This window comes from Chlorocebus sabaeus, chromosome 6 (assembly GCF_047675955.1).
Source record: "Chlorocebus sabaeus isolate Y175 chromosome 6, mChlSab1.0.hap1, whole genome shotgun sequence".
Lineage (NCBI taxonomy): Eukaryota > Metazoa > Chordata > Mammalia > Primates > Cercopithecidae > Chlorocebus > Chlorocebus sabaeus.
Window position 1 is genome coordinate 58,064,824 of NC_132909.1, and position 23,555 is coordinate 58,088,378.

Consider the following 23,555-nt stretch of genomic DNA (forward strand, 5'->3'; position numbering starts at 1 on the left):
CAGAAGGCCAGGGGCAGGCAGCTCAAAGCCCTGGAACTGCCTCAGTGGGGGGCCACTGGAAAGAAGTGCCAGCCAGCGGGGCCCTGGGGTCAGCTGTGAGGATGGGAGGCCCCTGTGTGGGGGGCGACATCCCTGGGACCCTTCCCAGAGGGACTAGCACAGGAGGAACAGCTCAGACACAGTGTGCATCACGCCGCTGCCGCTCAGGAGGCCACCCCCCACGGCCTGGGACACTCACTCGTGCAGGTCTTCAGAGGAACCACACCTCAGCCCCTCCTCCGAGTCCCGACCCTCCTCGTGCTCCTTGTCCTCCGCGCTCTCCCCCTTCTGCGACGTGGCCTCGCCATTCACCGGGGCTGAGAGATCTGAGTGGGACAGAGGGGTCACAGGTCACTGCTGGGCTCCAGCTGGGAACCCCAGAACCCTTCCCCCTCGAGGACTGGACCAGGGTTTGAGCTGAGCACCGTGGGTGACGCATGCCCATCCACCTGGACCCCGGCACCTGCCGCCTAGTCTGCAAGCTCCCGACATGGAGGCCGGGCTCTGCATGGTCCCATCCTGCAGCCGGCTCCAGCCCCAGCCACACTGGCCTGGAGAACTGGGGGCCCAGGAAATGAGGGAACATCGGCAGCCCTGAGAAAAGCCCACAGCAACCTGGGAAAGACAAAAGAAGATGAGGTCGGGCACGGGGGCTCATAATCCCAGCACATGGGAGGCTGAGTGTGAGGCTCACTTGAGCCCAGGAGTTCAAGACCAGCCTGAGCAACATGCCAGCAACCCTGTCTCTACAAAAAATACAAAAATTAGCGAGGCCTGGCCGGGCGCATTGGCTCACGCCTGTAATCCCAGCACTTTGGGAGGCCAAGGCGGGCGGATCACGAGGTCAGGAGATCGAGACCATCCTGGCCAACACAGTGAAACCACGTCTCTACTAAAAAATACAAAAAATTAGCTGGGCGTGGTGGTGGGTGCCTATAGTCCCAGCTACTTGGGAGGCTGAGGCAGGAGAATGGCGTGAACCTGGGAGGCGGAGCTTGCAATGAGCTGAGATCTCGCCACTGCATTCCAGCCTAGGGGACAGAGGGAGACTCTGCCTCAAAAAAAAAAAAAAAAAAAAATTAGCAGGGCGTAGTGGTGTAGGCCTACAATCCCAGCTCCTCTGGAGGCTGAGGTGGGAGGATGGCTTGCCCCCAGGAGGTCAAGGTTGCAGTGAGCTGTGATTGTACCACTGCACTCCAGCCTGGGGGCCAGAGCGAGACCCCATCTCAGAGAAAAAAAAAAAAGAAAAAAAAAAGAAAGAAAAAAAAAAGAAAGAAAAAAAGACACCAGCCTCCGGCTGCCCCCCTGGGCCGCAGAGCCCTGTCCCAAGTTTGCCCATCCCATCTCCAAAGGGCTGCTCTGCACACCCGTGATGGGGCCATGTCAGCCCAGCAGCCCCGAGGGTCACACCCCCGTCTCCTGTTGGACCACCAGGCAAGCAAAGGCACCCGAGGCCTTCGTCCCCAAACCTCCACCGACTGCATTTCTGAACAACGTCCCACTCTGCCCCTGCTGCACAGAGCCACCCCCGCTCTGGGCGTCCCGGGGCTGGAGGCGGTGGAGGCGTGTGGTGTCATGCACTGTTCCCGTCACCCCTCTGGCGTGAGCTCCAGGTTGCCTGCACCCTGGCTGCTTGGCATACAGTGGGGCTGAATGCCCCTCACTGGCTGCCCCGGGGATGAAAGCCGGGTTTGCACAGAGACCCCAACAGGACACAACACTCTGGCGGGTTTGGGGCAGACAGCAGAGCTGTGCTCCCCTTCTGGAATGTTCTGCAAAGCATCTGCTTCTTCAGCTGAGGAGACAGAGATTCAGGGCCCACCCCACCTGCCCCTCACCGGTGCTGGGCTTGTCTTCCGCCTTCTCCTGGGGGGCCTCCTCCCCAGCCAGCTCCTCCCCGGCCAGCTTCTCCTCGGCCTTCTCCTTCTCCGTCCCAGCCTTGTTCGCTTTCTGCACCGCCTCGATCTTTGGGCCGAGGACCCGTGACTTCAGCCGGGTGTAGACTTCTGCCGCCTTCTCCATCACGTCCTTGTTCGCTTTGTAACGGCGAATCTGGCCACCAAGAGAAGAGGCCTGGCTCACCCAAGTGCAACGGCCCTCGCCCGGGCCCTGGGCCCCTGCCCCGGCAATGCACCCTCCCACAGCGCCTCCTGGGAGCACAGCTCTGTGCGCCGGGCGTTTCTTTTTTTTTTTTTTTGAGACAGAATCTCGCTCTGTCACCCAGGCTGGAGTGCAGTGGCACAATCTCAGCTCACCGTGACCTCCGCCTCCCAGGTTCAAGCGATTCTCCTGCCTCAGCCTCCTGAATAGCTGGGATTACAGGTGTGAGCCACCGCGCCTGGCCAGCAACGGGCATTTCTACCCGGCAGCCCACGTCCTCCTCAACGACCCAGGGCTGCCCTGACAGGAACCTGCTGGGGCCCTGGGCTCCCGGGCAGACACCTGCTCCCAGCTCCCCCGCCCGCACCCTGCGCCTCTGGTTCCCGCCATACCTTCTTCAAGGTGGCCACCACATCTGTGTTCTTCTGGAGGATCTGAGAGGTCACCTGCAGGGTGCCCAGCTCCTCTAGGGCATTCAGGCACCTCTTCACGTCCTGCAGGGTGGGGTGGGAGTGAGGCGGACGGCCTGGCCGAGGGGTCCCCAGGGGTCCCAGGGCCCCAACGGGCAGAGGAAGACATCCTGGGCTCTCCCTGAGGGGGGCGGAATCCGCAGAACAGCCCCACACCCAAGCCCCTATCCGGCTGACGCGGAATTCCAGGGACAGGCAGATACTTGGGGTCCCAGGTGCGTGGGCGTTGGTCCTGGGGGCCTCCACGCACCACCTGCCGGGAACACTGGGTGCTGCATGTCAGGACCGGCTCCCCCAGGGCCCTGGGCCAGGAGACCCCATATGCTCACTACCAACTGGCACAGACTCCCGGCCCACCCACCCGCAGGACCCCAGCTTTGTCTCAGTTTCCCCAGACTTCTAAGGGAGCCCCACGGGGAGGTGGCAGTGGGAACTGCTTGGCTCAGGGGCCCCGAGGGTCTTACCGGGCTGTCGACCTTGAGAGCAAACTTGATCTCACTGTGCAGCTTCTGCAGCTTCTCCTCCACGGAGGGCTCTGGGCGGGGGAGAGAGCACTGCGTGGGCCCAGGCAGGGCCACAGGCGGCCAGCTGCTCGGTGACAGGAGACTGAGAGCCTCTGGAGGAGTTGAAATGGGGGCCCCAGGTCTGCAGGCTCAGCCCCCAACCATGCAGGCACCCCTGATGTGCTGAGCACCCTCTCTAGGGATAGGCAAGACAGGCCGGCCACGGTATGGCTATCCCCGTTCCCCTCAGCGAACTCAGTGTGGGCAGTGCTGGGCAGCCAGGCCTCACCTTTCTTCTTCTCTACCTTCCTGTCCACCGAGAAGCCCTCGGACCGCTTCCGGGTCCGCTCCACCTTCACGGGCCTGTGAAGAAGTGCTCCCCTTAGTCAGGCCCCGCCACCGGCGCTCTGCCACTGAGGGGCTAGTGCCCGAGGGGGTGGACCCAAATCTGCCGCAAAGGAAACCTTTGGGAGGCCCTGGGAGCTAAGCCAGGAAATGGGAGATGGGGAGGCCCTGCCACGGCCTAGGCCTAGGGCAGACCAGGGCGGCCACAGGCTCGAGCTGACCAAAGATACAAGCCTTTTCCTGGGTTCTTAAGAAATCCCGGGATTCTTTTCCTCGTTCACGTAGCCAAGGGCTGGCTTTTTCTACCCGAGTCAGTGAGCTAGGAAAAGGCCCTCAAGGGTGACACGCATGCAGGAGGGGAGGCCCATTGCTGAGGCTCGGTGCTGCGTGCTGCTCTGCACCCCATCACTGCCATACCCACATGCCAAGTCCTCACGGGCAGGTTTGCCCACCCGAGGCCAGATGCCATTTAGAAAGTGGGCTGGGGAACCGGGCGTGGTGGCTCACGCCTGGAATCCCAGCACTTTGGGAGGCTGAGGCGGGTGGATCACGAGGTCAGGATCTGGAGACCATCCTGGCTAACACGGTGAAACCCCGTCTCAACTACAAATACAAAAAATTAACCGCGCATGGTGGCACGCGCCTGTAGTCCCAGCTACTTGGGGGGCTGAGGCAGGAGAATCGCTTGAACATGGGAGGCGGAGGTTGCAGTGAGCCGAGATCGCACCACTGCACTCCAGCTTGGCAGAGCGAGACTCCATCTCAAAGACAAAAAAAAAAAAAAGAAAGTGGGCTGGGGCTGGGTGCGGTGATTCACGCTTGCAATCCCAGCACTTTGGAAGGCTGAGAAGGGTGGATCACGAGGTTAAGAAGTTGAGATCAGCCTGGCCAACATGGTGAAACCTCGTGTCTACTAAAAATACAAAAATTAGCTGGGAGTGGTGGCAGGTGCCTGTAATCCCAGTTACTCAGGAGGCTGAGGCGGGAGAATCGCTTGAACCCAGGAGGCAGAGGTTGCAGTGAGCCAAGGTTGCACCACTGCACTCTAGCCTGTGAGCAAGAGCGAGACTCCATCTAAAAAAAAAAGAAAAAAGAAAGTGAGCTGGGAGATGGGCTGTCTCCCCATTACAGGGAAACCAAGATGCAAGCCCCTAGGCCGGGGTGCAGTTTCTCCCTCCTCCTCTGCTCTGTAGACACTGGGGATGGACTGTTCTCTGGGATGGGTCGTTCTGGGCCCTACAGGGTGCTCAGCAGTGTCCCCGGCCTCCACCCGCTCCATTCCCGAAGCACCCCCCAGTCATGACAACCACAGATGTCCCTGGACTGGCCCAGTGTTTCTGGGGGCGGGATCACCTCGGGGGAGACCCCTGGGCTGGGAAAAGATCCCGCTCCCACAGCAGCGATTCCAACGCAGCCCATACACCCCAAGGACCAGGAACTTCTACTGGGTCTGGCTCCAAGGCTGAGCTCAGAGCTGGGACTTCCCCTGGAACGGGTGAGGGTTGCGGGGTGATGCGGGTTGCGGGGCGATGCAGCGTGCAGGATCCCCCTGGTGTGGAGGGGGCGGAGCAAGGCTCACTTGGCTTGTGGCTTCTCCTCGGGCCGCACTCTCTTCTCCTTCTGGCCGGGTTTCCTGGCGGGCTCTGTGCTTGGGGACTGCAGCTTCTTCGCTGATTTCTTGGCCTACAGCAGTCAGGAAGGGCGCGTTGGAGCAGTGGAAAGGGGATTACCCAGACCCCTAGCCCATCCCACTACTAGGGGACGCCGCTGGACCCTTTCTGCTGCCCTCCACACTGTTTGAAGGTGCTGGCGTAGGATGGGAGGGGAGGGAGGACCCAGTGTCCGGTCCTGAGTGGATCGTGGAGTTCTTGGAGCCCAGGCCCCACCCAGCAGAGGAGCAGCCCCCTGCACTCTTCCTGCCCAGCAGTCCTGGGCTGTGGCTGGAGTGCCTCCTGCACCAGGAGTTCGGTGTCCTTTCTGTGATGAAGGGAGTGACAGAGAGAACACGGCGTTGTTCCTACTTTCCCCAAAGAAGGTAGGCCTGGCCGAGGGACACGTGGGGTCCAGGGCTCAGTCTAGGTCAGACTCTCTGGATTCAGGCCACACTGCCTGTATCTCCACGAGGGTAGAGGGCGTGATAGGGCTCACAGCCCCACACGTGATACAGGAGAGGCCCAACAGTCACCACTCTAGGAGGCCTCCTACCTGCTCCCACGCTCACCTGCAAGCTGCACCCAGCGGCAGCCAGAGGGCACCCAAGAGCACCTGAGTGAGGGCCTGTCCCTCCCCTGTCCAGTGCCCTCCGTGGCTCCCACCTCCCTCAGGGTCAAAGCCCAAATCCTCCCTGCAGCCCACGAGGCCCTGTCCGGCCTGCCCTGTCCCCTCCCCACTCCCCTTTTCCCTCTCTCCCCTCCTCCCTCTGCTCCAGCCGCAGAGGCTGCCTCGCTGTTCCTCCAGCACACCAGGAGCAGCCCTCTGGGCCTCTGTGTGAGCTGCTTCTCCTGCCTAGAATGTGTCCCCTCCCAGGAGTCTTCATAGATCCCCTCCCTTCATTCGGAGTCTTTTTTTTTTTTTTTTTTTTAAGACGGAGTCTCACTCTGTCACCCAGGCTGGAGTGCAGTGGCACAATCTTGACTCACTGCAAGCTCCGCCTCCCGGGTTCACGCCATTCTCCTGCCTCAGCCTCCCGAGTAGCTGGGACTACGGACGCCTACCACAATGCCTAATGTTTTTGTATTTTCAGTAGAGACAGGGTTTCACTGTGTTAGCCAGGCTGGTCTCAATCTCCTGACCTCGTGATTTGCCTGCCTCGGCCTCCCAAAGTGCTGGGATTACAGGCGTGAGCCGCCATGTCTGGCCCATTTGTAGCCTTACTTAAACCCAAACACAAGCCTTTGGAGTCTACTCACACCTTCAGGGTCCACCCTATTTAAAAGAGAAACCCCCTACCCCACTTTACCCTTCTCCTTAGCACTGAATACTCCAGACAGCTCACTGTAGCCTCCAACTCCTGGCCTCAAGCAAACCTCCTGCCTCAGCCACCTAAGCAGCTGGGACTACAGGTGCACACCACCACACCCAGCTAATTTTTTAAGGTTTTTATAGAGACGGGGTCTCTCTATCTTGCCCAGGCTGGTCTCGAACTGGGCTCAAGTAATCGTCCCACCTCAGTTGCCCAAAGTGCTAGGATAACAGGCGTGAGCCACCATTCCCGGCCCCCTGCCTCCCATGAATGTCCCCTCCTCCAGGGCAGGGGTTTCTGGGCCGACATACTGCTTTCCTGCTGTGTCCCAGCACCTGGGACACTGCCTCGTACCTAGTAGATGCTTGATAAACGTATAGAGTGAAGCAGGGACTCCCAGCGCCCTCCCGGCTCACCTCTCTCTCCAGCTCGGCCTCGGGCTCAGAGTCAGAGGAGGACGGGGGCCCCCGGCCCCGGCCCTTCCGTCCTCGCTTCTTGACGGGCTCATCGTCCTCCCTGAGCTCCTCCCCGCTGCTGCCACCGCTGCCCCGCTCAGCCTCCCCGCGCTCGGCCCGCTCGCGCCTCCGCTCCTTCTCCTCCTTCTCCTGCTCCCGCAGGCGCCGCAGCTCCTCCTCCTGCTCGCGCCGCCGCCGGGCCTCCAGCTCGCGCCTCCGCGCCTCGTCCCGCCGCTTCCACTCACTGATGCGGTCCACCTCGTCGCTGTCACTGGAGGCGGAGGGGGCAGTTGGGGGCCTCCGTTCTTCCATCGGGAGCCCGCCCTGCCCCTCAGCCGATGGAGGCGCCGCCAGGGGGACCCCAGTCCCAGCACCCACCTGTCACTGCTGGAGCTGGACGGAGGCCGTTCAGGCTTCGGTTTCCGCCCTCGCGGCTTCGGGGGAGGCTTCTCGGCTACAGGAAGAGCAGGAGGCGGTGACCTTCCCTTCCAGGGCTCCAAGGTGACCAGGGGACTGCCCGGGAGCGCCCCGGCACGGGCCAGCCAAGAGGCTGCGAGCACCAGGACCCTACCTGGCTTCCTGCCCCTCGGAGGCTTCTTCACAGACACGTCGGAGTCGGAGGAGGAGGAGGAAGACGAGGAGGAGGTCGCCGACCGCGCCACGGCCACCGGCTCAGGCTTGGCCCCGTCCGAATCTGCCTTGGAGTCAGAGTCGGAGGCTGACGGCGCCTTCTGGGGAGAAGCAGGGACAGGCGTGAGCATCAGGAGGCCCCCGTGAGAAGCGGGGCGCCCCAGGCCAGAGGAGGCTTCTGCACCCCCGCAGCCGCCAGGCTCTGCAGGCCCCGGCTCCGAACCCCTCCGACCCACAAAACCCACCTCCGCCCCAACTGGAAACCGGGATCCCAGGCGGCCCTGGGCACGCCGGGCAGCTGCTGGGCCTTCCTCAGTGAACCGGGGTGGATCAGAACCCTGGGTTCCCAGGGGGAACTTCTCTGTGCAAAATCCTGCGTGGAGGCCACGCCACACAAACTGCTCTGCTCTACCGCCTCCACCCCTGAGTACCCTGCCACACACACACGCCACATACAGACACCACAACACCACACACCACACAGATACACACACCACACATACCACACAGACACCACACCACAGACACCACAACACCACACAGACACCACACACACCACACACCACAGAGATACACACACCACAGATAACACACATACCACACAGACACCACACACAGACACCACAACACCACAGACACCACAACACCACACAGACACCACAACACCACACACCACACAGATACACACACCACAGATAGCACACATACCACACAGACACCACACACAGACACCACAACACCACACACACCACACATACCACACAGACACCACAACACCACACACACCACACACACCACACAGACACCACACAGACACCACAACACCACAGACACCACAACACCACACAGATACCACACACACCACAGATAACACACACACCACACAGACACCACACACACCACACAACCACAGACACAACACCACACACACCACACAGACACACACACCACAGATAGCACACATACCACACAGACACCACAGACAGCACAACACCACAGACAGCACAACACCACACACACCACACACACCACACACAGACACCACACACACAACCACACAGACACCACAACACCACACACCACACAGACACACACACCACAGATAGCACACATACCACACAGACACCACACACAGACACCACAACACCACACACACCACACATACCACACAGACACCACACAGACACCACACCACACACACCACAACACCACACACACCACACAACACACACACCACACACAGACACCACAACACCACACACACCACACATACCACACAGACACCACAGACACCACAACACCACAGACACCACAACACCACACAGATACCACACACACCACAGATAACACACACACCACACAGACACCACACACACCACACAACCACAGACACAACACCCCACACACCACACAGACACACACACCACAGATAGCACACATACCACACAGACACCACAGACAGCACAACACCACAGACAGCACAACACCACACACACCACACAACACACACACCACACACACCACACACAGACACCACACACACAACCACACAGACACCACAACACCACACACCACACAGACACACACACCACAGATAGCACACATACCACACAGACACCACAGACACCACAACACCACACACACCACACAACACACACACCACACACAGACACCACACACACCACACAGACACCACACACAGACACCACAACACCACACAGATACCACACACACCACAGATAACACACACACCACACAGATACACACACCACACACACCACACAGACACCACAGACACAACACCACACAGATACCACACACACCACACACCACACAGATACACACACCACACATACCACACAGACACCACACCACAGACACCACAACACCACACAGACACCACACACACCACACACCACAGAGATACACACACCACAGATAACACACATACCACACAGACACCACACACAGACACCACAACACCAGACACCACAACACCACAAAGACACCACAACACCACACACCACACAGATACACACACCACAGATAACACACATACCACACAGACACCACACACAGACACCACAACACCACAGACACCACAACACCACACAGACACCACAACACCACACACCACACAGATACACACACCACAGATAACACACATACCACACAGACACCAGACACAGACACCACAACACCACAGACACCACAACACCACACAGATACCACACACACCACAGATACCACACACACCACACAGACACCACACACATCACACATACCACACAGACACCACAACACCACACACACCACACATACCACACAGACACCACACCACACACACCACACACACCACACAGACACCACACACATCACACATACCACACAGACACCACAACACCACACACACCACACACACCACACAGACACCACACACATCACACATACCACACAGACACCACAACACCACACACACCACACATACCACACAGACACCACAACACCACACACACCACACAGATAACACACACAACACACCACACACACCACACAGATAACACATACAACACACCACACACACCACACAGATAACACACACACCACACACACACAGACACAACACCACAGACACCACACACACCACACATACCACACAGACACCACACCACATAGACACCACAACACCACACACACCACACAGATAACACACACAACACACCACACACACCACACAGATAACACATACAACACACCACACACACAGACACCACACACACCAGATACCACACACACCACACAGATAACACACACACCACACACACACAGACACAACACCACAGACACCACACACACCACACAGACACCACACACACCACACAGACACCACACACAGACACAACCACAGACACCACAACACCAGACACCACACACACCACACAGATAACACACACAACACACCACACACACAGACCACACACACACCACACAGATACCACACACACCACAGATAACACACACACCACACAGATAACACACACACCACACAGATAACACACATATGACACAACACACACACCACACCAGACACCACACACACCACACAGACACACCACCACACAACACACACACCACACACACACCACAAAGACACACACAGACACCACACCACCACACAACACACATACCACACACACACAGATAGCACACACACCACACAGACACCACACATACCACACAGAAAACACACAACACACACACTACACACACACAGATACCACACACACCACACAGACACTACACACCACACAACACACACCACACACACACAGACACCACACACACCACACAGATAACACACCACACACACAGACACCACACACACCACACAGACACACCACCACACAGATAACACACACACCACACAGATAACACACACACCACACACACAGACACACTACAGACACCACACACCACACAGATAACACACACACACCACACACAGACAACACACACACCACACAGACAACATACCACACACACCAGACAACATGCCACACACACCACACAGACAACATACCACACACACCACACAGACAACATGCCACACACACCACACAGATACACACACCACACACTAGACACACCACACACCCACAGACACACACATAAATCACACACAACACACACCCCACAGACAGCACACACACCACACACAGACAACACACACAACACACACCCCACAGACAACACACACACCACACACAGACAATACACACAACACACACATACCACACAGACAACACACACACCACACAGATAACACACACCACACAGATAACACACACCACACAGATCACACACACCAGACAACACACACATCACACACACACACCACACACCCACACACCACACACACACACCACACATAGACAACACACACACCACACAGACACCACACACCACACACACCACGCACACCACACACAACACAGACAACATACACACCACACACACAGAGATAACACATAACATACACCACACACATATGCCACACAGATAACACACATAGATAACACACATACCATACACACACCACACACAACACAGACACCACACACACAGACCACACACACATAACACACATACTATACACACACCACACACACACACACCATACACATACACCACACACAGACCACAGACAACACATACCACACACCACACACACGGATAACAGCACACACACACACACACCACACGCAAAGACACACATACCCCACACACACCACACAGATAACACATAACACACCAGACACACAGACCACACACACACCACACAGACCACACACCACATCATACACACACAACACAGACATATACACCAGATACACCACACAGACAACACACACACAAAAACATACACACATGTACCACACACCACACACACAGACACACCAGACACACAACACACAGACACCACACACACAGATACAAACACACACCATACGCATACAGCAAAACGTAATGCAACACACACACAAGGACATACACATGGACACAGACATACAGACACATGAACACACTATGCACACAGGGACACACACGCACACACACAGGCATCACATATACTCACACTGGAACACAGGCACAGCACACACACACACAGGCACAGGGACACAGGCACCAGAAAAGGCACGACAGGTGCACACACAACACACACATCACACATGCACAATCTCCACAAACACTGCACACACATGTACATGGTCACAAACATGCATGCACACAAGTACACACACACACGCACGTGGACACGTGTGCACAGAGACAACACACACACAATACGTTCACACATGCACTGGCACACACCTCTCTTCTCTTCTCTCCCTCTCGCTCTGTCTCCCCTCTTCTCTCTCCCTCTCACTCTCTCGTTCTCTCGCTGTCTCCCTCTCATACAGGCGCCTGAGGACTGCTTCCCTCCCTTCTAATGCCAGCATCCCAGAATGCCCCTTTCCAAACCGGACAGTGGGCTCCTGGAGGCAGCCTGGCCATAGCGAGGTGCCATGCTCAGGGCAGACGCAGTCCCCTGGGGTTCCCTGCGGCCTGGGTCCCACCCCCTCCAGAAATGGCCCACTCCTGCCCTGGGGACAGTGCCAGAGACCGCAGAGGTGCCCCAGGCGTGGGCATGGGAAACAAAGTCAAATGCACGCTACCTTTTTTTTCCGTCCCCCCAGGGGGCCCCTCCGCAGCGCCCGGACCACTGCTTTCTTCTCAGGTGTGAAGTCCTGGGGGACAGAAGTGAGCTGAACTGGGGCCCATTGGCAGCCACCGCGCTTCCCTGCCGTCCCAAGGAGCCACCAGCCCACCTGGTCGCTGGTCTTCTCCGACTCAGATGAGCTTTCTGAGTTCTCCTCTTCGGATGGGGACACGCTGGCCTGATCCAGGTCGCTGGAGGCCTTTCGGGCTCGTTTCGAGACTGACATCTGGAAAGGGAACCGCCTAAATGCTCAGCGACAGGCAGGCCGGGCTCCTGGCAGGAAGCCTCCCGCTGACTGCCCACCGCTCACGACAGCTGAGCTCTGGAAACTCTATGGAGGGCCAGCAACCCTGTGAGAACCTATCAAAGCCAGGGATCTTTTTTTTTTTTTTTTTTTGAGATGGAGTCTCGCTCTGTCGCCCAGGCTGGAGTGCAGTGGCCGGATCTCGGCTCACTGCAAGCTCCGCCTCCCGGGTTTACGCCATTCTCCTGCCTCAGCCTCCCGAGTAGCTGGGACTACAGGCGCCCGCCACCGCGCCCAGCTAGTTTTTTGTATTTTTTTAGTAGAGACGGGGTTTCACCGTGTTAGCCAGGATGGTCTCGATCTCTTGACCTCCTGATCCGCCCGTCTTAGCCTCCCAAAGTGCTGGGATTATAGGCGTGAGCCACCGTGCCCGGCCAGGGATCTTGAACCTCAAGGACATTATGCCTGGTGAAAGGAGCCAGTCACAAAAAGACAAACTCTTATAGGAGGTCCCTAGGGCCATCAGATTCACAGAGACAGAAAGTAGGGTGGGGGGCACCAGGGCTGTGGAGCGGGGTGGGAGTGAGTGTTTCATGGGACAGCATTTCAGCTTGGGAAGACGAGAAAGTTCTGGAGATGATGGTGGTGATGGCTGCACAACCACGTGAATGTGCTTAATACTGCCAAATGGTGCACTTAAAAATGGCTAATTTTGGCTGGGCGCGGTGCCTCATGCCTGTAATTCTAGCACTTCGGGAGGCCGAGGCAGGCAGATCACCTGAGGTTGGGAGTTTGAGAATAGCCTGACCGACATGGAGAAACCCCATCTCTACTGAAAATACAAAATTAGGGCCGGGCGCGGTGGCTCACGCCTCTAATCCCAGCACTTTGGGAGGCCGAGGCGGGCAGATCACGAGGTCAGGAGATCGAGACCATCCTGGCTCACACAGTGAAACCCCATCTCTACTAAAAACACAAAAAATTAGCTGGGCATGGTGGTGGGCGCCTGTAGTCCCAACCACTCGGGAGGCTGAGGCAGAATGGCGTGGACCCAGGAGGCAGAGCTTGCAGTGAGCCGGGATTGCACCACTGCACTCCAGCCTGGGCGACAGAGTGAGACTCCGTCTCAAAAAAAAAAAAAAAAAGAAAGAAAAAGAAAATACAAAATTAGCCAGGCGTGGTGGCGCATGCCTGTAATCCCAGCTTCTCAGGAGGCGGAGGCAGGAGAATTGCTTGAACCTGGGAGGTGGAGGTTGCGGTGAGCCGAGATCGCACCATTGCACTCCAGCCTGGGCAACAAGAGTGAAATTCCATCCCCGCCCCCCACCCCCCCCAAAAAAAGAAAGAAAAAAAAGAAATAATCCTTGCTTGGCTCAGAAACCCCTCATATACTACAGGTATTTTTTTCAAGCTTCTCTATGTTTTTTGCATTTTCCAAGTTATCTACTACAAATATGGCTCATCACTTTAGAATCAAAAAATAATACAAAATACACGTTACTCTATCAAAAGAATTTGCTGCTAGAATCTGGTTCTTTGTTTCTACACCCAAATAATAAGAAGTGGTCAAAAGGCAGGACAGACTATACCCAGGAGAATGGAAAACACACATCTACACAAAACCCTGTCAAGAAACGTTCACGGCAGCCTGATCTGGAACGGCCCTAAAGTGGAAACCACCCAAATGGCCAGAGACAGGTGGATCAACACCATGTTCCCTCCACACACTGGAATCTGACCCGGCCAGGAAAAGGAAGGGAGGTGGCCGGGTGCGGTGGTTCACACCTATAACTCCAGCACTCTGGGAGGCCGAGGCGGGAGGGACACTTGAGGTCAGGAGTTCGAGACTAGCCTGGCCAACATGGAGAAACCCCATCTCTACTAAAAATACAAAATTAGCCGGGCATGGTAGCGGGCCCCTGTAATCCCAGCTACTCGGGAGGCTGAGGCAAAAGAACTGCTTGAACCCGGGAGGTGGAGGATGCAGTGAGCAGAGATCGTGCCACTGCACTCCAGCCTGGGCGACAGAACTAGACTCCGTCTCAAAATATATAAATAAATAAAATGAATGGAGCTGACCCACGCCATAGCACAGATGCACCCTGAGGACGTCACACTTGGCGAAGGAAGGCAGACACAAAGGCCATGCAGTGTGTCATCCCATTTCTATGAAATGTCCAGGACAGGCCCCTCCACAAAGGCAGGAAGGGGATGCGTGGGTGCCTGGGGCCAGAGGAGGGGCTGTGGAGTGACAGCTGATGGAAGACCAGTTTTCTTTCTGGGGTGATGGAAATCTCCTGGAATAATAGTAATGGTTGCACAATTCCATGAACACACTAAAAACCACTGAGGTGTATACTCAGGAAGGATGAATCTCATGGTGTATGGACTATAACTCAATTTTTGTTTAATGCATACTGAAAAACAGTTATATTAAAGAAAGGGGCCAGGCCAGGCACCATGGCTCACGCCTGTAATCCCAGCACTTTGCAAGGCCGAAGCGGGTGGATCACGAGGTCAGGAGATCAAGACCAGCCTGGCCAACATGGTGAAACCCTGTCTCTATTAAAATACGAAAATTAGCCGGGCGTGCTGTTGGACACCTGTAATCTCAGCTACTTCGGAGGCTGAGGCAGGGGAATCTCTTGAACCCAGGAGGTGGAGGTTGTAGTGAGCTGAGATCACGCCACTGCACTCCAGCCTGGGGAGAGAACGAGACTCTGTCTCAAAAAAAAAATTAGCCGGGTGTGGTATGATGGCGGATGCCCATATTCCCAGCTACTGGGGAGGCTCACGCAGGGTAATCGCTGGAACCCAGGTGGCGGAGGTTGCCGTGAGCCAAGATTGTGCGCCACTGCAATCCCGCCTGGGTGACAGAGGCAACTGTGTCTCAAAAAAAAAAAAAAAGGAAAGGCGGCCACGTGCAGCGGCTCAAGACTGTAATCCCAGCACTGTGAGAGAATAAGGTGGGCAGATCACCTGAGGTCAGGAGTTCAAGACCAACTTGGGCAACCTGGTGAAACCCCATCTTTACTACAAATACAAAACTTAGCCCAGCGCAGTGGCGGGTGCCTGTAATCCCAGCTACTACGGAGGCTGAGGCAGAAGAATTGCTTGAACCTGGGAGGCGGAGGTTGCAGTGAGCCGAGATCACGCCACTGCACTCCAGCCTGGGCGACAGAGTGTCTCAAAAAAAAAAAAAAAAAAAAAGGCAGGGGAGGGACAGCAAGCTGCCAGGAGAGACATCAGGGCGAGGGGATGAAGAGCCAGCCCGCCTTGGTCCTCTCCTACCTTTAGCGCAGGCGTCTTCCTCTTCAGGCCACTGTTGTCGCTACTCTTGTCTGAGTCCGAGTCGCTCTCCATCCTGTCGCTGGCAGCTGTGGCAGTCACCGCTGTGACGGCCATGACTCCCCGGTCCTCGTCGTCCTCGTCAGCCTCACTGCCGCCAGCGGGGTTGGCCTCGGGGGCCTCGCTGTCAGAAGAGCTCACCGGCTGTGGGAGTCGGGGCAGAGACCGAGCGTCACCACCAGTCTCGGGCGGATTTCCCCATCACGACTGTGACCCAGAGGACGGTAACCGCACGCGGGATCCTGAATGTCAGGGGTGTTGTCTTCTGGCTTTACAAATGGGGAAACTGAGGCCCAGAAGGGCCGGAGAACGAAGGCAGGAGAGTGAAGTGGATTCGTGTATGGTGGGCACTGGGGTTGGGCCATGGGCTTCAGGGTTAAACCTGGGGCAAGTTACTTCAACCTCTCTGTGCCTCAGTGACCACATCTGGGCAATGGGGATGGCTCAGTTTTGACCTCAGAGGCCTATGACCAGGAAAGCACGGAAGTGGGAGGTGGAACACCTAGGGCAGTGACCAGACCATGTCAAGAGGTTCAGAAATGGTTGCCTTGGCCAGGCGCAGAGGCTCACGCCTGTAATCCCAGCACTTTGGGAGGCTGAGGCAGGCAGATCACCTGAGGTCAGGTGTTTGAGACCAGCCTGGCCAACATGGCAAAACTCTATCTCTACTAAAAATACAAAAATTATCTCGGTGTGGTGGCAGGTGCCTATAATCCCAGCTATCAGGAGGCTGAGGCAGGAGAATCACTTGAACCGGCAAGGTGGAGGTTGCAATGAGCCGAGATCGCGCCATTGCGCTCCAGCTTGGGCAACAGTGAGACTCTGTCTCAGAAAAATAAAGAAAGAAAAGAAATGGGCCGGGCGCGGTGGCTCACACCTGTAATCTCAGCACTTTGGGAGGCCGAGGCGAGCCGATCACGAGGTCAGGAGATCGAGACCATCCTGGCTAACACGGTGAAACTCCGTCTCTATTACAAAATACAAAAAATTAGCCAGGCGTGGTGGCGGGCGCCTGTAGTCCCAGCTACTCCGGGGGCTGAGGCAGGAGAACAGCATGAACCCGGGAGGCAGAGCTTGCAGTGAGCCAACATCGCACCACTGCACTCCAGCCTGGGCGACAGAGCGAGACTCTGTCTCAAAAAAATAAAGAAAAGAAATGGTTGCTGTTTTTCTTTTTTTTAAGTCATTCAATTATCATGAGGAGGAAGCCAAACTAGGACAAGACCTCTGGGCTTCTACCGTCCAGGCACTGCTATTTCTCCTACACTCAAAATGCCCGCTCAGGCAGTGACAGCCACAGAAATCACAAACACCTATCTGATGCTTCCTGTGTGCCAGGCACGTGACTGGGTCATACACTCAGCCAAAGTCTGCTGAGCAGTCATGAGTGTCGGGCACTGGGCCGGGGGCATCAAGAACACAGAAGTGACCGTGGCATGCTCCCCTGCCCCTGGGAGCTGACTTTCTAGCAGGAGACCCTGAACAGTGCCATTTAAACACAGACAATTCCAAATCATGGTGACAGGCAGGAAGAATACACGGGCGTATGGTTGTGAGGATTGAGAGAGGAGGAGGAGGGCTGGTGGCTCACGGCTGTAATCCCAGCACTTTGGGAGCCAAGGCAGAAGGATCATTTGAGCCCAGGAGTTTAAGACCAGCCTGGGCAACATGGCGAAACCCCCTCTCTAAAAAAGGTGCACATATTAGCGAGGTGTAGTGGCGGGGGCCTGAGGTCCCAGCTGCTTAGGTGGTTGAGATGGGAGCATCGCTTGAGCCCCGGAGGCAGAGGTTGCAGTGAGCTGTGATGACACCACTGCACTCCAGATTGAGTGACAGAGCAAGACCCTATTTCTAAAAGAGAGAGAACCTGGGTGCAGTGGTTCACGCCTATAATCCTAGCACTTTGGGAGGCCGAGGTGGGTGGATCATGAGGTCAGGAGTTTAAGACCTGCCTGGCCAAGATGGTGAAACCCTGTCTCTACTAAAAATACAAAAAACATTAGCCAGGTGTGGTGGTGGGCACCTGTAATCCCAGCTACTCGGGAGGTTGAGGCAGAGAATTGCTTGAACCCAGGAAGCGGAGGTTGCAGTGAGCCAAGATCACACCACTACACTCCTGCCTGGATGACAGAGTGAGACTCCATCTCAAAAAAAAAAAAAAAAAAAAGAGAGAGAGAGAAAAGAGAGGAGAGTATTTAGCACTGGGTGGTCAGGGAGGCCCCTCAGAGGATGTCACATTTTCACAGAGTTGTCAGAAACATGGGAAGGGGTCGGAGCTAGCCGCATTCCAGAGAACAGGAATGGCACCAATAAAGGTCCCCCTGGGAACCGGAAGCAGCAGACATAAACTCATATGGGGCACAGAGAAGGGGGTGGAGGTGGTGAAGAGGAGGATGAAGAGTTAGGCCGTGGGTGGCTCATGTTTGCAGGAGGAAAACGTATGAGCGCCAGGTATATTTTTTGTATTTTTAGTAGAGACAGGGTTTCACCATGTTGACCAGGATGATCTCGATCTCTTGACCTCGTGATCCGCCCGCTTTGGCCTCCCAAAGTGCTGGGATTACACATGTGAGCCACTGTACTCGGCAGAGATGGCGATTTTTTTTTTCTTTTTCTTTTTGAGATGGAATTTCACTCTTGTTGCCCAGGCTGGAGTGCAATGGCGCGATCTCGGCCCACCACAACCTCCACCTCCCGGGTTCAAGCGATTCTCCTGCCTCAGCCTCATTACTCATTCATTCAGGGACCATCATGGGACACCTGCTAGATCCTCCAACAAACATCATGGGACACCTGCTAAGACAGCTAAAACGTAGTCCCTGCTGTTGGGGAGCTCATGGTCTACCGGGGAGACAGACAAATCCATGCGGTTACAACAAACTCAAGCTGTGCTGCCACAGCTCCCAGCAAAGGCACCAAGCAGCACACAGGCCAGCCTCGCCAGCATGGAACACCTGACCGAGTGATCTCAGGTCACTTCTTTTCTCAATAACTGCTTTTTTTGAGGAGAGAGAAAGAGACTGAGGTTTTGTTTGTTTGTTTTTGAGACAGAGTCTTACACTGTCACCCAAGCTGGAGTGCAGTGGCACGATCACGGTTCACTGCAGCCTCAACTTCCTGGGCTCCGGCGATCCTCCTGCCCCAGCCTCCTGAGTAGCTGAAACTACAGGTTTGTGCCACCACACCCACCACATCCGGCTAATTTTTTTGTCTTTTTTTTTCTTTTTGTGTAGAGATGGGGATTCACCATGTTGCCCGGGCTGGTCTCAAACTCCTGGGCTTAAGCAATCCTCCCATCTTGACCTCCCAAAGCACTGGAATTACAGGTGCGAGCTACCACACCCTGCAAGATTGAGTTTTTTTTTTTTTTTTGAGACAAAGTCTCGCTCTGTTGCCCAGGCTGGAGTGTAGTGGCACGATCTCGACTCACTGCAAGTTCTGCCTCCCGGGTTCACGCCATTCTCCTGCCTCAGCCTCCCGAGTAGCTGAGACTATAGGCGCCCGCCACCTTGCCCGGCTAATTTTTTTTGTGTGTTTTTAGTAGAGACGGGGTTTCACCGTGTTAGCCAGGTTGGTCTTGATCTCCTGACTTCGTGATCCGCCCGCCTCGGCCTCCCAAAGTGCTGGGATTACAGGTGTGAGCCACCGCGCCCGGCCGAAATTGAGATTTTTAAAAGCTACATTCTCTGAAAACAACCCAAATGTCCATTAACTGATAAACAAATGTGGTATAACAATAGAATATGACTTGGCCATGGAAAGAAACCAGGCTCTGACCCAGGCCACAGCATGGATGAACCTTGAGGACGTCACACTCAGGTGACAGAAGTGAGACACAAAAGGTCACACGGTGTGTGATTCCATTTCTATGGAATGTCCAGGATAGGCCCATCCAGAGACAGAAGGTGGATCCATGGTTGCCTGAGGCTTGGCGCGGGGAAGAGAATTGTGGGCATACCTAGCGGGTAGAGGATTCCTTTGTGGAGCACTGAAAATATCCTGGGCTGGGCGCGGTGGCTCACGCCTATAATCCCAGCACTTTGGGAGGCCGAGGTGGCCAGATGAGGAGGTCAGGAGATCGAGACCATCCTGGCTAACATGGTGAAAACCCGTCTCTACTAAAAATACAAAAAATTAGTCGGCCGTGATGGTGGGCACCTGTAGTCCCAGCTACTGGGGAGGCTGAGGCAGAAGAATGGCGTGAACCCAGGAGGCAGGGTGAGCCGAGATCATACCACTGCACTCCAGCCTGAGCAACAAAGCAAAGACTCCATCTCAAAAAAAAAAAAAAAAGAAAAAAGAAAAAAAGAAAATATCTTGAAATTAGCAGGAATGGTACACTGAGAAGGTACTAAAAGCTACTGCAAGGTATACTGTTAAATGATATTAAAATGGTGAAGATATCTCGATGAAAAAAAAAAATCATAAAACAGGTCAGGCCGGGCGCGGTGGCTCAAGCCTGTAATCCCAGCACTTTGGGAGGCCGAGGCGGGCGGATCACGAGGTCAGGAGATCGAGACCATCCTGGCTAACACAGTGAAATCCCGTCTCTACTAAAAATACAAGAAAATTAGCCGGGCGTGGTGGCAGGCGCCTGTAGTCCCAGCTACTCGGGAGGCTGAGGCAGGAGAATGGCGTGAACCCGGGAGGCGGAGCTTGCAGTGAGCCGAGATCGCGCCACTGCACTCCAGCCTGGGGCATAGAGCAAGACTCCGTCTCAAAAAAAAAAAAAAAAAAAAAAACAGGTCAGGTGTGGTGGCTCATACCTGCACTCCCAGCACTTTGGGAGACCGAGGCAGGTGGATCACCTGAGGTCAGGATTTTGAGACCAGCCTGGCCAACATGGAGAAACCCTGTCTCTACTAAAAATACAAAAATTAGCTGGGTCTGGTGGTAGGCGCCTGTAGTCCCAGCTACTCGGGAGGCTGAGGCACGAGAATCACTTGAACCTGGGAGGCAGAGGTTCTGCCTCTCAGAGAACTGAAATCACACCACTGCACTCCAGCCTGGGTGACAGAGACTCTGTCTCAAAAAAAAAAAAAAAAAAAAAAAAAAATGCCAGGCACAGTGGCTCACACCTGTAATCCCAACACTTTGGGAGGACAAGGCAGGCAGATCACAAGGTCAGGAGATCAAGACCATCCTGGCTAACATGGTAAAACTCCATCTCTACTAAAAATACAAAAAATTAGCCAGGCATGGTGGTATGTGCCTGTAGTCCCAGCTACTTAGGAGGCTGAGGCAGGAAAATCACTTGAACCCAAGAGGCAGAGGTTGCAGTGAGCCGAGATAGTGCCACTGCACTCCAGCCTGGGCAACAGAGCGAGACTGTCTCAAAAAAAAAAAAAAATTATGAGACACAAAAGCCCAATTCTCCTGGTGTGATGACCAAGATGGCATGTGACAGGCTGGAGTGGGGCATGCATGATGTCCAGGAGACAGTAAGGTGGAGGAGATAAGGGTGAGAGAACGGGTTAGAGGCATGTCACGGGGTTCGCGGGTGATGAGGCCAGGAAGGACAGGCAGAGTGAGGACCACGTTTGTGACTGGGTGTTGCAACTGGGCCGGAGGGAGCAGGGAGGACACGGTGCAGGGCTGGGCGGATGCTGCAGGTGAGGCCAGCATCTGAGTAGCAATGCCCGGACAGAATGGAAGCGTGGGTTGAGGAATGTAAGCATCAACGCTGGTCAGGAGAGGGAGCCAGGAGGAGGGAACCACAGGAGGGAACCTTGGCCCTTCCTCACTTTCCTGGCTCCCTCCAGGCTTAGCCTGTTCCTTCCGCGCCGTGAGGAGAGGCTGGGAGCCCACAGCAGGCGCACACCAGCCTCCGTGTGCACAGACGCAGGCTAGCCGTCCCCAATCAGCACACAAGGGAAATGAGAACAGGGTTTGGTGACGCCCTCGCTGCTCGGCCCCGAGCACGTTTTGTCCCCCTTGCGTCTTCGTGGACCAAGCGACAGGGCCCCGTCTGTGTAATTTTTGACAAGATTAAAAAGGGTAATACTAAGTAGGTCAGGCCCCAAACGGAGAACGCTGAGAGTAATAACGCTCTCGTGGCCAATCTCGATCACGCCTCTCCACGGAGCCTTCGGGGGAGGGCTCGCACACTTGGGGTTTCTCTTTGGAGCATCCATGGTAAGGAGACAAGGGCTGGGGGTGGGAAGTAGCAGCTCAGAGATGAGGAGCCCCAGGCTCCTTCCAGGTTGCTCCCTCCACCCAGCCCCGCCCCGGACCCAGCCCTGATGCCCCAGGATCTTCCACAGGAGGAGCTGGTGAGTGCCACGAACCTAGAAGCCACCATCAGTTACAGGACTTATCAATGCCCCCATCTAACTGGTGGGCATGACGAGCCTGATTCTGCAGATGAGGAAAAAAGGCAGAGAGAGGTCAAGTAACAGCTCAGGATATCACAGCGAGTAACTGCAGACCTGAGATGAAAGCATGAGCTAGCCTTGGCCTCGAAGCCTGGGTCACAGCCACTCCTCATTAAAAATCCTTCCTTGGCTGGGCGCGGTGGCTCAAGCCTGTAATCCCAGCACTTTGGGAGGCCGAGATGGGCGGATCACGAGGTCAGGAGATCGAGACCATCCTGGCTAACACGGTGAAACCCCGTCTCTACTAAAAAAAAAAAAAAACAAAAAATTAGCCAGGCGTGATGGCGGGCGCCTGTAGTCCCAGCTACTCTGGAGGCTGAGGCAGGAGAATGACGTGAACCCGGGAGGTGGAGCTTGCAGTGAGCCGAGATCGCGCCACTGCACTCCAGCCTGAGTGACAGAGCCAGACTCCGTCTCAAAAAAAAAAAAATAGAATAAAAATAAAAAATAAAAATCCTTCCTTTAGTCCCATGCCATGGTTTACTCCTGTAATCCCAGCACGCTGGAAGGCTGAGGAAGGAGGATCACTTGAGCCCAGAAGTTCCAGACCAGTGTGGGCAACAAAGTGTTGCCTGTCTCTATGAAAAAAATAATGGCCGGGCACGGTGGCTCATGCCTATAATCCCAGCACTTGGGGAGGCTGATACGGGCGGATCATAAGGTCAGGAATTCAAGACCAGCCTGGACAACAGGTTGAAACCTCATCTCTACTAAAAATATAAAAATTAGCTGGGCATGGTGGCGCGCACCTATAGTCCCAGCTACTCGTGAGGCTGAGACAGGAAAGTCACGTGAACCTGGGAGATGGAGGTTGCGGTCAGTCGA

At 55.5% G+C, this 23,555-nt stretch overlaps 1 protein-coding gene across 4 annotated transcripts in view; it reads right to left on the bottom strand.

Moving 5' to 3' along the window:
* The window catches only part of HDGFL2 (HDGF like 2), a 36,414-nt gene that overhangs the window by 920 nt on the left and 11,939 nt on the right, over positions 1-23,555 (bottom strand). For 3 of the 4 annotated variants that reach the window (XM_073017095.1, XM_073017093.1, XM_073017096.1), the window contains exons 4-15: positions 16,300-16,500; positions 12,874-12,990; positions 12,721-12,792; positions 7,446-7,605; positions 7,253-7,328; positions 6,836-7,145; positions 5,037-5,140; positions 3,402-3,475; positions 3,074-3,144; positions 2,532-2,633; positions 1,878-2,091; positions 239-365 (exon numbers count right to left, since the gene is read on the bottom strand). In XM_073017095.1, the coding sequence (XP_072873196.1) occupies positions 239-365; positions 1,878-2,091; positions 2,532-2,633; positions 3,074-3,144; positions 3,402-3,475; positions 5,037-5,140; positions 6,836-7,145; positions 7,253-7,328; positions 7,446-7,605; positions 12,721-12,792; positions 12,874-12,990; positions 16,300-16,500 (1,628 nt within the window). The remainder of the gene's footprint in view (positions 1-238; positions 366-1,877; positions 2,092-2,531; positions 2,634-3,073; positions 3,145-3,401; positions 3,476-5,036; positions 5,141-6,835; positions 7,146-7,252; positions 7,329-7,445; positions 7,606-12,720; positions 12,793-12,873; positions 12,991-16,299; positions 16,501-23,555) is intronic. The other variant, XM_073017094.1, reaches the window with a different exon arrangement.